Source organism: Penicillium diatomitis, assembly GCF_028827545.1.
Source record: "Penicillium diatomitis strain IBT 30728 chromosome Unknown utg000015l_segment0_segment0, whole genome shotgun sequence".
Lineage (NCBI taxonomy): Eukaryota > Fungi > Ascomycota > Eurotiomycetes > Eurotiales > Aspergillaceae > Penicillium > Penicillium diatomitis.
The window spans coordinates 877,403-890,341 of NW_026623187.1; the positions used below are offsets into that span (position 1 = coordinate 877,403).

The 12,939-nt window shown below is 49.9% G+C and overlaps 3 protein-coding genes across 3 annotated transcripts; all 3 read right to left on the reverse strand.

The window, feature by feature from the left end:
* Positions 1–3,629: 3,629 nt before the first annotated feature.
* Positions 3,630–7,764, reverse strand: N7539_009067 (DNA repair protein SMC6; the record flags this gene model as incomplete). Its single annotated transcript, XM_056938662.1, has 12 exons — positions 3,630–3,776; positions 3,832–3,880; positions 3,945–4,087; positions 4,157–4,315; positions 4,390–4,492; positions 4,553–5,203; positions 5,271–5,536; positions 5,620–5,695; positions 5,761–6,320; positions 6,381–6,608; positions 6,667–7,602; positions 7,666–7,764. 12 exons carry the CDS (start codon positions 7,762–7,764, stop codon positions 3,630–3,632), a joined length of 3,417 nt encoding a protein of 1,138 aa, XP_056786039.1.
* A 720-nt stretch (positions 7,765–8,484) lies between these two features.
* On the reverse strand, positions 8,485–10,289 carry N7539_009068 (M20 family dipeptidase; the record flags this gene model as incomplete). Its single annotated transcript, XM_056938663.1, has 5 exons — positions 8,485–8,668; positions 8,737–9,854; positions 9,932–9,999; positions 10,119–10,150; positions 10,258–10,289. The coding sequence occupies 5 exons, from the start codon at positions 10,287–10,289 to the stop codon at positions 8,485–8,487; spliced, it is 1,434 nt and encodes a 477-aa protein (XP_056786040.1).
* A 1,706-nt stretch (positions 10,290–11,995) lies between these two features.
* N7539_009069 (mitochondrial 54S ribosomal protein mL58) lies at positions 11,996–12,607 on the reverse strand (the record flags this gene model as incomplete). The annotated part of the gene is made up of 1 exon (XM_056938664.1): positions 11,996–12,607. One exon carries the CDS (start codon positions 12,605–12,607, stop codon positions 11,996–11,998), a length of 612 nt encoding a protein of 203 aa, XP_056786041.1.
* Between the last annotated feature and the right edge of the window lie 332 nt (positions 12,608–12,939).

Sequence of the window (12,939 nt, forward strand, 5' to 3'; positions counted from 1 at the left end):
TATATGAGGAAGTTGAGTTCGAAGATGTGTAGGAGAGGAGAGAAGATTCCAGTTCAAGGCCGCAGAAGTTGGGGTCAGTCAATGTGGGCGGTGAGGTGCGACGGTGGACAGATTGTGTTATGGCCGTAGACAGCGCTGGGAGTGGTTCCAACGAACGAGAAATTTTGAAGAGGGAAGATAAAGTTGAGTAAGGGAGTTTGTGGGTTGAGCAAGGCGAAGGGATTCGTAGAAGTCAAAAGACTTGCGTGGGCGGTCTTTGCTCATGGTCCCGCCGTGATCACATGACACTTGTTTGATTAGGGTGCTCACCACAGGGCACAGAAAGAAGCCCGCGCCAATGTGCCACAGCAATAGTTACTTAGCAGTTGAACGCAATAGAGCTCTCGTCGCAAACACTAGAAAATCTAGTCAATCATAGAAGTTGAAAGGACTCGAGGGAATACCACGAATCATTCAGAAAAAATAATGGGAAAACAAGTAATCATAGTACTCGAATTATAATCACGGGACACTTCTTATCTCAAACACTTTTAACGTTCATTTTCAGTCTAGAACGAATTGTATCTAACGTGAAAGTGACAGGAGATTTGTGGAGGCTCCCGTATAATCCGTTCTCATTTTCAGATCTATGAACTCTCTTGCTTGGATGAGAATTTATTTCAAATATTGTTGCCGCTGACTTCTAATACTATGAACGCTGACTTCATCATCGAATATAACGGATGCTTAACGCGAAAGTGGCAGGAGATCTGCGGGTGCCCTCGTAAAATCCAAGCTCTTGTTTAGATCCGTAAACGCTCAGGTTTAGAAGGAAAGACCACTCTGATATCATGGCCGCTAACTGTCAATCATGCGCACATGGAATTTTAAAATCAAGGCCGCTGACTTTATTTTCTGCCTTGACGCATACCTAACTATAAAATGTCGCGCCCTTTATACCTGATCTCGTATGGATATCTACAAGCGCACGACTTAGGTTTAGATAAACAGTCATTTTTGACATCGTGATCAGTCGCTTCTCGTAGCGAAGACTGACTTTGTAGATCGAGTTTGGCGAATAATACCTAACATGGAAGCAACGGAACATTGAACGATCTCTCATGTGAGGATAACCTCATGTTCAGGCCTAAAGACGCTTACATGAAGACAGAAAGGCATTTTGAATGTAGTATGGCCGCCTACTTCTAGTAGAATGATTGCGAATTTATCATCGAACCAAATGGACGACTACAACAACAGTGCGGGAAAGATTACGAGTGTCCAAATATGATCTGACCGTATATTAAAATATACGGGCACTCACTCTTGAATCAAATTTCATATCTGCTGCTATATGAGCTGATTTCCATCATCAACTATAACAATTGCCGAACTCGGAAGCGAAGGGAGACTTACGGAGGCTTCAGATCAATTGATTGACCTTATATTCAGCCTGAAATTAGAAGTCATTTGCAGGGTCAGACCATGAACGCTCACTGTTTTCGGACTCTTGGACCAAGTGTCATTTCTCATATCACAAAAATTAGCTGACTGATGCCTCATGTAAAAGTCACAGGATGGTTGCGAGGGGTTCTGTATAACCTTGATCGAGATTTCGCCCCTTTGCCTTGTACAAGGCTAGCTTGTGACATTAGAGAACTGCCTTCTCAGTAGGTAATGTCTCTAAAATGCCTGACGCATATAGGTTCAAATGTGACCCATATAATAGGCCGACCGAAGTTCTTGACCGAGTTTTATGGAGAATGGACAGCTCAACTCGACGTGATCCTGGAGTCGAATACGATGGGGGACTAAGATATTTCGCTCGCGTGCAGCACAGTAATGAGTATTCTGATCCAACAGAACCGTACATCGAACATACCCTCAAAGCCCGAGTCATAATTAATGCGGCAATAACTAGGTACGACCCTAATGCAAACCTAGTACGAACATACTTTCAGCAGATGGTTTCGACGGACTTCTGAAGGTACAATGTGATTTGATTGTGCAATCTGGTTATGAGAAGCATCAAGTGAGAGACACAGTCCGCATGAGCTCTGATCACGAGATTCCTCAAGAACAGGCTGTGATGCCTCAAAAGGGAGCAGGACATGGATGATCCAGAGGCAAGGTATGTTTCCCAGATTCATACTGCTCAGGACCGAGCTTTTTGAATCAACGCGGCCTGCAACAGAAAATGTATCCGGGATCAGTATTATGGCCCAGGCAACATTTAACTATCAACTGAGATACAAGTAGTCGAATCCATTGTCAACCAAGAAAATCTCCCATGGTCATGGAAGACTCCTACTTACAATGGCAGGTGAAGACACCGACGAAGAACACCATTCCTGAAACGTGATCAATCCCATTTGCCATGATCTTCACATCAAGGATGCATTATTGATCTTAGAACTCTGATACCGGATCATCTCACTGGGAAATTTGGATATGGTCGACCGGGAGCTTGCGCCTGAAACTTGCGGGGGAGCTTGAAGATGCGTTTTAGGCTTGCTGAAGAAGCGTGTTCGAGATCTTCTTGGTCACTGGCTCACAGTGTCATGGTAGACATGAGACATTATGCGCCAGCTTCCCTCTCGAGAAACTCCACATGCCGTGATAAGTTAATTGTAAACAGAGCTAGAGCCAATAGTTCCTGCCAGGCGTAGCGTCAGCTGAATGTTCATCTTTCAGGTGAAGTTTTTGCAACGCCGGGGTGGAAGCGCTCGTGGCGTTCTCGTGTAACAATCTCGGCCCCCAAAGGGTTTGAAAAAGCCGACTTTTGACCGAACATCATTCACTCGAGAACTTTTTCTTTCTGAATCCAAGAGCTGCGAACTATACCATCATGTCTGATCCGCAGAGAATGAGGCTGTGTGTATGTGATTGCCATGACTCTGGCCAGTGTGTGGTCTCGATGAGGCAGCGAGGGCGACGTCGTTATCGGTGACCACTATCTCAAACTGAAGAAGTGAACGCCGAACCGATTACACTGTTCATTGTGACGCTGGGAGGGATTTGAAAGGAATCGACCTCCCTCTATTTACCTGGCTGGCTTGTTTTCGACTTAGACAGATCGTGTCTTAGGTGTTAAACGGTCGGTCATAGTCAAAGTGCCCGAGACGCGGGATACCCAATTGTGCCACATGAGACCAAGGAGAGAGAGTATTCACAAGATTGGTAGCAATTATGCACGCGGAAAGATCGGGTAAGGTCCTGTGATTCGATTGATCGACGAAAATGCATCAAGCATCGTAGCGCATGACAAGATAGTGTATCTAGGTAAATCGGAAAAAGAGAGGTGCGGAGAAGCCGACAGTACGAGGGGAAGCGAGGTGTATAAGCAGGCAGCAGGCTGATGCTGTTGGAGGGAGAGATTGCACGTATTGAGCTCTCTACTGAAAGCTGGGTAGACCGCCAGCTGAGTGGATCGAGGAATCAACGAGCTGGGCTTCTAGATGATGAGAGTAGAAGTATGTGATTGATCACACTGAAGTTGGCAAGAAGTGAACAGGTTGAATACTCAATGATGGGGGTATTATGCTAATTGTTTGGCAGAATGCAAGTTCCCCTCAGGGGGATATGCTAGATCCAATCCCGGCCTATGTACATGCACGCTCAAGGAATGTCTCTCAGTCTGGAATTCATGCTTATCTTGAAAAAGGCAAGGTTGTCTGACCACGCTCGGGTTCGGCCAACTCCTTGACTCGAACATCCGGGGCAAGAGTAATGTCGGTCTTGGTTCCCGGGGTAATTAAAATGAATTGACGTCCAATGGATCTTCGAGCGGCAATCATCTGGATCGAGAGTCAGGAAAGTTACAGAGAAGTGTAATCGAAACGGTGAACTTACAAGCATATCAATGGCCATTCTTCTGTTGATATGATCCATGTACACATCGCTAGAGCGCAAAAGTTAGTATGACGATATCTTAATATGCAGTGAGAAGATAGTGAAGAACATACAACTCGTCAAGACATCGGATCGGAGACCCCATGGCTTCCCAAAGGGCAAGAAGCAGGCAAATTTGAGAGAACGACTTTTCTCCACCGGAGAGTGTCTTGGCTCCACGGCCTTCGTCATTGTCCTTTGTGATGTCCGGCTCAACCTGAGGGAAAGACCATTAGGTTAGAACAAACATATGGACAGGACCTCGAAGACAGCACTCGGTACTCACCTGAAGATCAAGCAGTTTCTCTTGATGATTCGTGAGCAGTCGACCTCGGAAACTGCGTTCACTCAACAGGTAGGTAAATTGAGCTTTGGCACGGGATGAGATATGCGATCTAAAGATCTCCCATCGCTTCTTGCGATTGGTCAAGGTATCCTTGAAGATCTGCTCAAGAGTCAGGACCGACATTTCCTTCAAAGTGACGCTGGGAAGTGAATATGAGCTACTCAAACTCTTACCTGTGCAAGTGCAGTCGCCTCTTCCACCTGTTTCAGCGCACGCTGGTACTTCGCTTCTGCTGCAGAAGCTTGAATTGCGATTTCCTCTCTAGTTGCACCCAGTCTGCCAAAAAAGGAAATCACCAGTCAGCACGTCTCTATACGTGTTTAGAATCACACGTACCGGTTGCTGTGCCGTTCGAGATCGGCTTTTAGCTTGTCCAACTTCTTGTCCAAACTACTCAAAGTTTCACCCTCGTCAATCGCAACTCGCGGGGTGACCATGCTAGCCTTCTCGATGTCTTGAAGTAATCGAGCCTCGACCTGATCACGCTTGTCTCTGATGCGGTCTCGACTCCTTTTGTAATCTTCAATATGCGATAACGCGAGGTTCTTACTGCTGATGATTTGATGGCGTTTGTCATCGACCTTTTTCTGCTCCTGACGAGCAATCCGAAGGTTATTTTGCAGCTGGCGCAAGTGATCCTCGATCTCTTTCTCCTCTCGTCGTTTGAGCTTCAATTGATTCATTTTCTCGGTTTTGACTCGTCGGCCTTCTGCGAACATGCTTTGATGGTGTTGCAGATCAGCTTGCGCTTTGTCGCGAATGCTGATGAGCGCATCAAGCTGGCCATCCGCTGAATTCTCGAGCGCATCTCTGAGTGATTCGGCATGATCTTCGAGTTGCTGCAATTTCAACATGAGTCTCCCAATCTCCTGACGGTGATTCGCTTGATTTCGTCGACAAGTTTGCAAATGAGCCTCAGCGGCGTCGTACTCTTTCTGAAGGATGTCCAGTTCTTGTTTAAGCTGCTGGACGACCTGTTCCTGGTGGCTGTGGACAGACTACAGTAAGCCACTGAAATGCATGATTCCGTGGTAGATTTGAGCGCCGAACGTACCGAGTTTGAGAAGCGGCATCGGACTTCATGCGAGGGTAGCCTTTGTATGCCGCGACAGGAGACTGACTGGGACCACCTTCCCTATTATAGGACAAGTGAATACCTCGCCGCTGATCGCGCGAATCGATGCTAAAGCAGCGTGCAACATTCTTGAGTCTTTCCCCATTGAACATGAGTGATGTAGCATCCTCAAGCTTTTCAACCAAAAGCATCTTCTCAATTGTGTGTCTGACAATTAGATGGCCACGGATTGAATCGTTCTCGATCTGAAAGGAAGTAGAAGGCAGTCAGTCAGTATAATCTGCGAGGAATAGGCGTTGATGATACATGCCTTTAAAACTCTGAGAACCGTGTCGTATTGACTGTCGGGCTCATAGTTTGATGTATCGATATTTTTGTTGGTTCCGACTAAGATAGGGCAATGACTAAAGCAGCGATCAGCACAAAAGTCCTTGCTGAAGTTCGACGGGAATCGATATAAGACACCTACCAGCCAACCCGCTTCATGACATTACTGAGAATCTTTTGGTCCCGGTGATTCTCAACCACGAAGCTGTTCAGACTTGTACCAAGGGTATTTTCGATGATAGAAGCCCACTTCGGCTTAAGCAGAGTGATATACTTCCCGACTGGTCCGATTGGCCGAGCTCCAAACGATCTCTCTTGTTCAATCGCTCTCAGCAGCGATGGCAACTTGTCAGGAAAGCCGTCCCTGACCCGTGCATTGTCTCTTTTGAGCTCCTGCAACCGGGTTTTGGCTTGGTGGAAATCCATTTGCTTGGCTTTGATCTGGCTATCTGCAGCTCTCACTTTGGCCTCGGCGCTAGAAATGGCTTGATGCAGCGAGGTGTGACCTCTCTCACGAGATTGATATTCATCCCGTGCTGCAGCGGCTTGAGCCTGAGCCTGCTCACACTCCTCCTGTTTCCGAGCGTAACCGCCATTGCTGACCTCAGTCAGGCGATGTTCTTCCTCTTCGATCTTTCTCTCGGCATCTTTCAGCGCAGACTCTGCACCGTCGACTGCGATTTTCATTGCGCGTTCTTCGGCCTATCTCCTGTTAGTGAGTGTACCATGTTTGAAAGTAGTATCCGCGTTTCTTGCGCTTACAAGGACATTGTTGGTCTCTCCCGTCAGAGCCTTCGTTTCCTCGATCACAACTTCTCTGTCTCTTTGACGATCCTCCACTGAGCGTAACGCACGGTTGAGAAGCTCAGTAGCTGTCTCAAGCTCGACGTCCACAGCCTGAAGAGCATCATCAAAGCGGACAAGCTCGGCCTCTGCTAGGGCTATCACATCATCCGCCTTGACAATTTCGTTGGTGAGGGAGTCCCTGATCTGTGTTCCTTTTTGTCAACATGGTCACACTGCCGAAATGGAAAGGGCTTGCACTGACTCGCTCATGGTCCTCGACCTCGGCCCAGACCATTTGATTCCTGTAGTTCCTGATGCGCTCTCTGAGGGTGTCTTGTTGATCAGAAAGCTCCAGCTTCTTTCTAGCAAGATTTCTCTGATTCTCCAACAACTGCAGATTCGGCGCCTGAGATCGGAGCTTCTCCTCAGTCTGGTCGACACACTCTTCGATCAAGCGATAGTCCTGATCCAACTGCTCCAGTTGCACACCCTTGACAAAAAACCTGTATTTCTCCGCGGCACTGGAGCTGCTGAGGAATTGGCGAGCCATGTCCTGCGACAAGACATTCATTGGATTGTCGATTTGAAGAGAGAAGTAGTCGGTGATGGCGTCCAGCTCAGCCTTTCGTGTCGAGACGATCCGCCCTTGCTCGTTCTTGATCTTAAAGCCACTGGAGCCGCTCTTTGTAAAATGACGCTCGACAATGATAGATTTCCCGTAGTCATCAGGCATGTAGGCGCCATCGCCCTGGTTTTTGATGCGCACGATGATGGACGCATTCTCTTTGCCTTCTTTGATAAAGCTTTTGAGACTTTGGCCACGATTCGTCGCAGATGCTTTACCACCCAGACACAATGTAATTGCAGTCAGGATCGCGCTCTTGCCACTGCCGTTCTTTCCGACAATGAAATTGATCAAGGGTCCGAGCTCGACGGAGAAGTGATTGTGGCACATGAAGTTGAAGCATTCAACGCGCTCGAGAATGCCATGCTCAGCGGGTACATTCGCTTCGTCGATTTGTTGCGCGTATTTCTCTTGGATGATCTGAGTCTGGCGAAGCTCAAGGTCTGCCTCATCCTCCTCGTCTTCGGGCAGGCCATCGTCGCGGGAGGGGGAGCGGGTCGGAGATGGAGAACCGGCGGGACTGGTTCCTGGCGCATCCAAAGTGAGTAGTGCAGAGCTGCGCGCTCGTTTTCTCTATTTACCAAATCAGTTGTCAATGTTCACTCGGAGAGTCAGTCATTGTTGAGGTGCGCATACCGAGTGCGATGCGGGGTCTGAAGAAGCAGGAATCTCAGAGTCCCCGTCGCTCTGGAGCTTAGAGTCCGAAAACTCCGAGGAGCGTTTCAAGGATGGCATTCTGCGGACGCCTTTACACCAAGACTGGGCGGCTACAGCGCATCGCGATATCGATGCACTGGGGCTTGGTCAATCAATTTACGCGAAGAGTATGGGCGACCGCGCCGGCGCGCTTTTTCGCGTCAAAGGCGGGTGAGTCCCCCGGTCGCGGGTAGTGGATGAGTAAGCGGAAATAGCCATCAGTGACCGTACTGCAGCCTGGAAGGTGGCACATGCACGGGCTGCTTTAACCGGTCCACTACAATACATCTCCCAATCGGGAAAAATGTTTACGAACTAGAGTTGCTTCCGTGATGCAAGAAGCCGTGACTTACCTGGCTGTTGGAGTATCTCTACCTGCCTCCAGCTACGGATCGAGTGATTTCATATCCCAAGTACACGCACATCTGAGCACATACTGTATTTGGGTCAGATCTAGGGCCTCTAGTAGTCCAGAATTTCAGATACATAATTTTCATTCCAGATACGGAAATCATCATTTCGAGTTTCGCAAGGATAAAAGCTCTTCAGGATCTACGTCTGCAATGTCTCAGTCTACAACGAGGGACCCAGAGCTGACTCATTCTTTGAAGAGAATTAAACATTGAAATCTCTCTTCAGTAATAGAACACTGATTGATCGGACATGGCGCGAATAGGTCAAGAGTTCACGCCAGAACAAATTCAGTCATGTAGAGGCCTTTCCCCAATTCGTTCCGGTGAAAATGATGGCGCCAAGCCTCTACTGGGTCATGGGCTCCTCAGCCACATAGTGCAGGTAGGCGCCAAGCAGCTTGGTACCCTCGATGTAGTTTCTGCGGTCAAGTTTTTCGTTCGCCGAGTGAGCGGCGTCGGTGGAGCTACCCATGGGCAGCAGAAGGACGTTCTTGCCGGTGGCCTGCTCGAAAGTCAGGGTAACGGGGATACTGTTGGATGGATTTTAGTGTCGCGTTCGCAGAGTCAGTGGTGGAGAGGAAGAAGCGTGAAGACATACCTGCCACCCTCACGGGTCATATCCGGCTCAACGCCAAACACCTGCTCGACAGCCTTGCTGGCGGCGCTGAAGTTCCAGTGCTTGGGGCTGGCGACCCACCACTTGCCGTCGTGCTGCAGAGACACATCCAGCTTGTTCTTGCTGTTGAGCTTGGCGAACTCGGCCTTGACATGGTCAAAGACCAGCTTGTTGACATCCTCGCTCTCCATGTTGGGGACGGTACGGATAGAGAACTTGCCGATAACCTTGGCGGGGATGACAGTCTTGGCACCAGGAGCAGAGTAAGCGCCCTCGATACCGTGGAGGGACAGAGAGGGGTACCGCCAGCGGGCCATCAGAGTGCGCTCCTTGTTGGGGTGGATCCCAGTCTCGCTGCCCAGAGACTCGTGGAGGTCGTCCATGGTGTAGCTGATGTTGGGGTACAGGGCCTTCTCTTCCTCGGTCACAGGAGCGACCAGATCCATCAGGCCGGGGATCAGGATGTTACCCTGAGGATCGACCAGCTTGGACATCACCTGGACCAGGTCGGTCATGGGCTCGTGGGCCGAGCCACCGAAGACACCGCTGTGAAGGTCCTGAGCGGGACCGGACACGCTGATGGAGTAGTAGTTGCATCCACGCAGACCGTAGGTCAGGCAGGGCTTCTCGGTACCGAGCCAGTAGTTGTCAGAGATACAGACCGCGTCGGTGTCCTTGAAGTACTTCTTGGCCTCAGCGTTAATGAAGTCATCCAGACCCTCAGATCCGTACTCCTCCATACCCTCAAAGCAGCAAAGCAGGTTGACGGGCAGCTCGACACCAGCCTTGCGGTGAGCCTCGATGACGTTGATCCAGCCCAGAACGGGGCCCTTATCATCAGTAGAGCCACGGCCGTACATGCGGCCCTTGTCGTCGATTGTCAGCTCGAACGGCTCGGTAGCCCAGCCGTCCTCCTTCTGAGCAGGCTGCACATCGTAGTGACCATACACCAGGATAGTCTTCTTGTTCTTGTCGTTACCGTAGCGGGCAACCACGACAGGAGGCAGGTCGAGGTGCTCCTTGCCGGGCTGCTTGCCGAGGGGCCTTTGCTCGACCTCTGCACCCAGCGCGGTCAATTCGTCGGTAAGGAATTGGGCCATCTTCGCCGTGTTAGTCTCAAATGTCTTCATCCTGTTCATCTTCTTTTACCCGACCAGGCGATGCAGCAGTAACTCACGCGGACCACATCCTTGCGGTTCTCATCCTGAGCGGAGATTGAAGGAATAGCAACGGCCTTGCGCAGACCTACAAGTATAAAACCTCGATTAGCACCTATCTCGGAGTATCTCTAGCTCACCTCGGCGCATTGCCGCCGAGGCCGGCCAAAGGACTCAAAATTCAATTGGTAGTCTCGCATGACATACGGTCAATGAAGTGCTCCGCCGAGGTGTCGACCCTTGAAAAGCGAGCGTGTCAGATGGTTGCAATTTTTTTTTTTTTTTCCCTCTCTGCCTTCATACACTCCCGCGTGGAGTGGGTCCACTGCGAAGATAATGCACCTACTGCTTGAAAAATGGCTCGAGTTGAGGCGCCATGTTGGTATCACTGATATGTCCGTAAAAGAAACGACGGGGGACGAAAGGATGAGCCGATGGACGACACTTGGAAAGGAAAGATTGACCAGATCTGGCGAGCGAGGGGAAGCGGAGGGGAAAGAGGGGCAGCATTTGCAAAAGGTGCAGCACCACTTGTCGCACCGACAGGGTATCTTTTCACGTAATTAATACCTCCTTACCCTCCAGCCTGGAGAGTCGTCTGGCACTTTGCAGGGTGCAACCGCTGGAGTTCCGCCGGTAGCCGCCCCAATTTTGTCTGGTGCTGCCGTTTTGGGCTTGCGGTTTGGGCGGCTGTCTTTGTGGAGGTTGGACCCGCGGGTGCTTATCGATTGGCGGCGACGGCTCTGGAGCGGAATAAAAACTGCATGGAGTTAGAACACAACATCGAGGACCCCACAAGTCCACACTTCCTACTAACTTCATGCATTTGGGCCTTGCATTGAGTGACTCGAATTGATGCAGCCTATTCCACAGTTACGAGGGCTGAGGGATGCTACATGAACTTACTGTCAATGGTCAATTTCATAATGCCTTGCCAATGGGTGGATTAACATGATATGGTACATCATGGCGTACGGTACATTTGTACAGAAGCCTTGCACTGTCTGATATCCGTTGTCCTCCTTCGGGTGTCGGAGGACCACTCTTATCGCCTTCGATTTACATGGTCGGACAAGTAGTAACGTATCTAAGTTTACTAGTAAGTCTAGTCATAACTAAGGTACCACTAACTACCTGATTACGACCTGCACCTGAATCTGATACCACATGAGGCCTCGGCCATTCCGATCGCAATGTCAGTATTACTGGTGCATTATACCTGTATATGCATATATGTACATACATTAGAGGTACAACGCTATTCGCACGTGGTCACTCGCAATAAGTTACAGTAATCTTCCACTTATTATGCTGACTGGTACAACATCATGCTGTGGACTGTCGAGTGTTAATAGATGAGGACTGGTGGAACCCTTCTCTTGAAGTCACAGTTCTTGGGGGGGGGGGGGGGGGGGGGGGGGGGGGAGCAAATCCCTCGAGTGCCCGATAAAACACAACAAACACTTCAATCTTGACCAGATGCTCGAGCTGGACAGGCAAAGGTACGCGAGATAATGACACTCGATCTTCAGGGGGATCATCGCTCTGGTAGTCGCGTGCAGATTTCCCCATGATTAGCAAGTACTAGAAACATGGAATGCCGAGGCAGATACGAACTGTAGAGCTAGGGCTCTGCGCTTACTGACACTTCTCCCTCTTGGTACCTACGTTACGAGGCAGATATGCGCAACGTACCAGGTACTAAGTACTCACGTAGGTACTCAGGAAAACCAGAAGATCCCAGATCATCATACTCTTCTCACATGATAGCGTGGTCATCGTTTAAGAGAACACTAGGCGACAATTCATTGAGGAAATCGGAGCCCACAACCAAAGGCCCAGGAAGTATGGAGAAAACAAAAATGGATGTGGATATGGTTACCAGATATGAGAGGATGAATGCTAAGTGTTAGAATACAAGTTGTTTTTACACGAGACTGCAGGTCACCCTCGGCCCTTCTTCGGCTTTCGAACGGACGCTTTCTCTCCTGTAAGCCGGGCCGACACCCGTCCCCCGGAGCCTCTGGAGACGGCTCCTCAGCCAAAGTGCTGCCATCAACCGCAAGCCTGATAGATGGCAGTTTTCACTCGTCACGACCCCAAGCCTCCCGGCGCAACTTCCGGTCTTCTCTAGCCATCCGCCGCTTGGGTCCCCATTGTGACTGCACGGCCTCTAGCACCTGCCTTTGCATTTGCTTCTTCTCCGGACTGGCCTCACAGACTAAGGCGATAAAAAGCGGCGAGCACTCGAATCGCTTGGCCAGCTTGTGACGACTCCACGTCATGGGATCACTCATGCGAAGGGTGCGGATCTCCTCGACATCTTTGGGGGTCAAGTGGTACTTTCGCTCTGGGTCGCTGCGGTAGACGTTGGGGAGCTGCTCAACAGCGGTAGCTGAGCCCGAGGTCGCTGGATCTTCGATGCGCATCGACCTGCGGGCATCATTGGGGGGCAAAAACTTGCTGGGTGTGTGGTAGACGGAGGGGGCACTGGAGGGCGGGTTGTAGATGATTTGATCGCGTCCTTGGTGTGAGGAGCCGAAGGACGCATCTGGCTTAACGCGGAGACGTTGCTTTGTGCGTCGGTATGAAGATTGATAACGTCGAGATCCTACCGCAAGGGAGTCGGAACATGATGGGAGCAAGAAGGGCAAGTTGACCAAGGGCCGCTTGAAAGCCGCAATTGATGTGGCCATGTTGGAAGGCGCTCTCAGGATAAACTACAATGGTGCACAGTGAGTCCAGATGCACAATTGGTTAGAAGATTCGTGTTGCAAACATACCGACTGAGGAGGGAGTGTGGAGGTCGAGTATCGGAGCGTGTTGGCTAGACGGGGGCTTGAACCGACGTGTCGAGCCTGAACTTTTTCCAAGTCGCAAGTCTCGTGACTCGGTCCAGATCAGGCACCCAGTAACCGGGTAGCTGTGCCTGCCTGATAATGTATTCTGTAATTTTGTATTCAACTGTAATCACCACCGTTTTTGTTACCGAAACAACAATCACCAACCGTCCGTCACTTACTGCAGT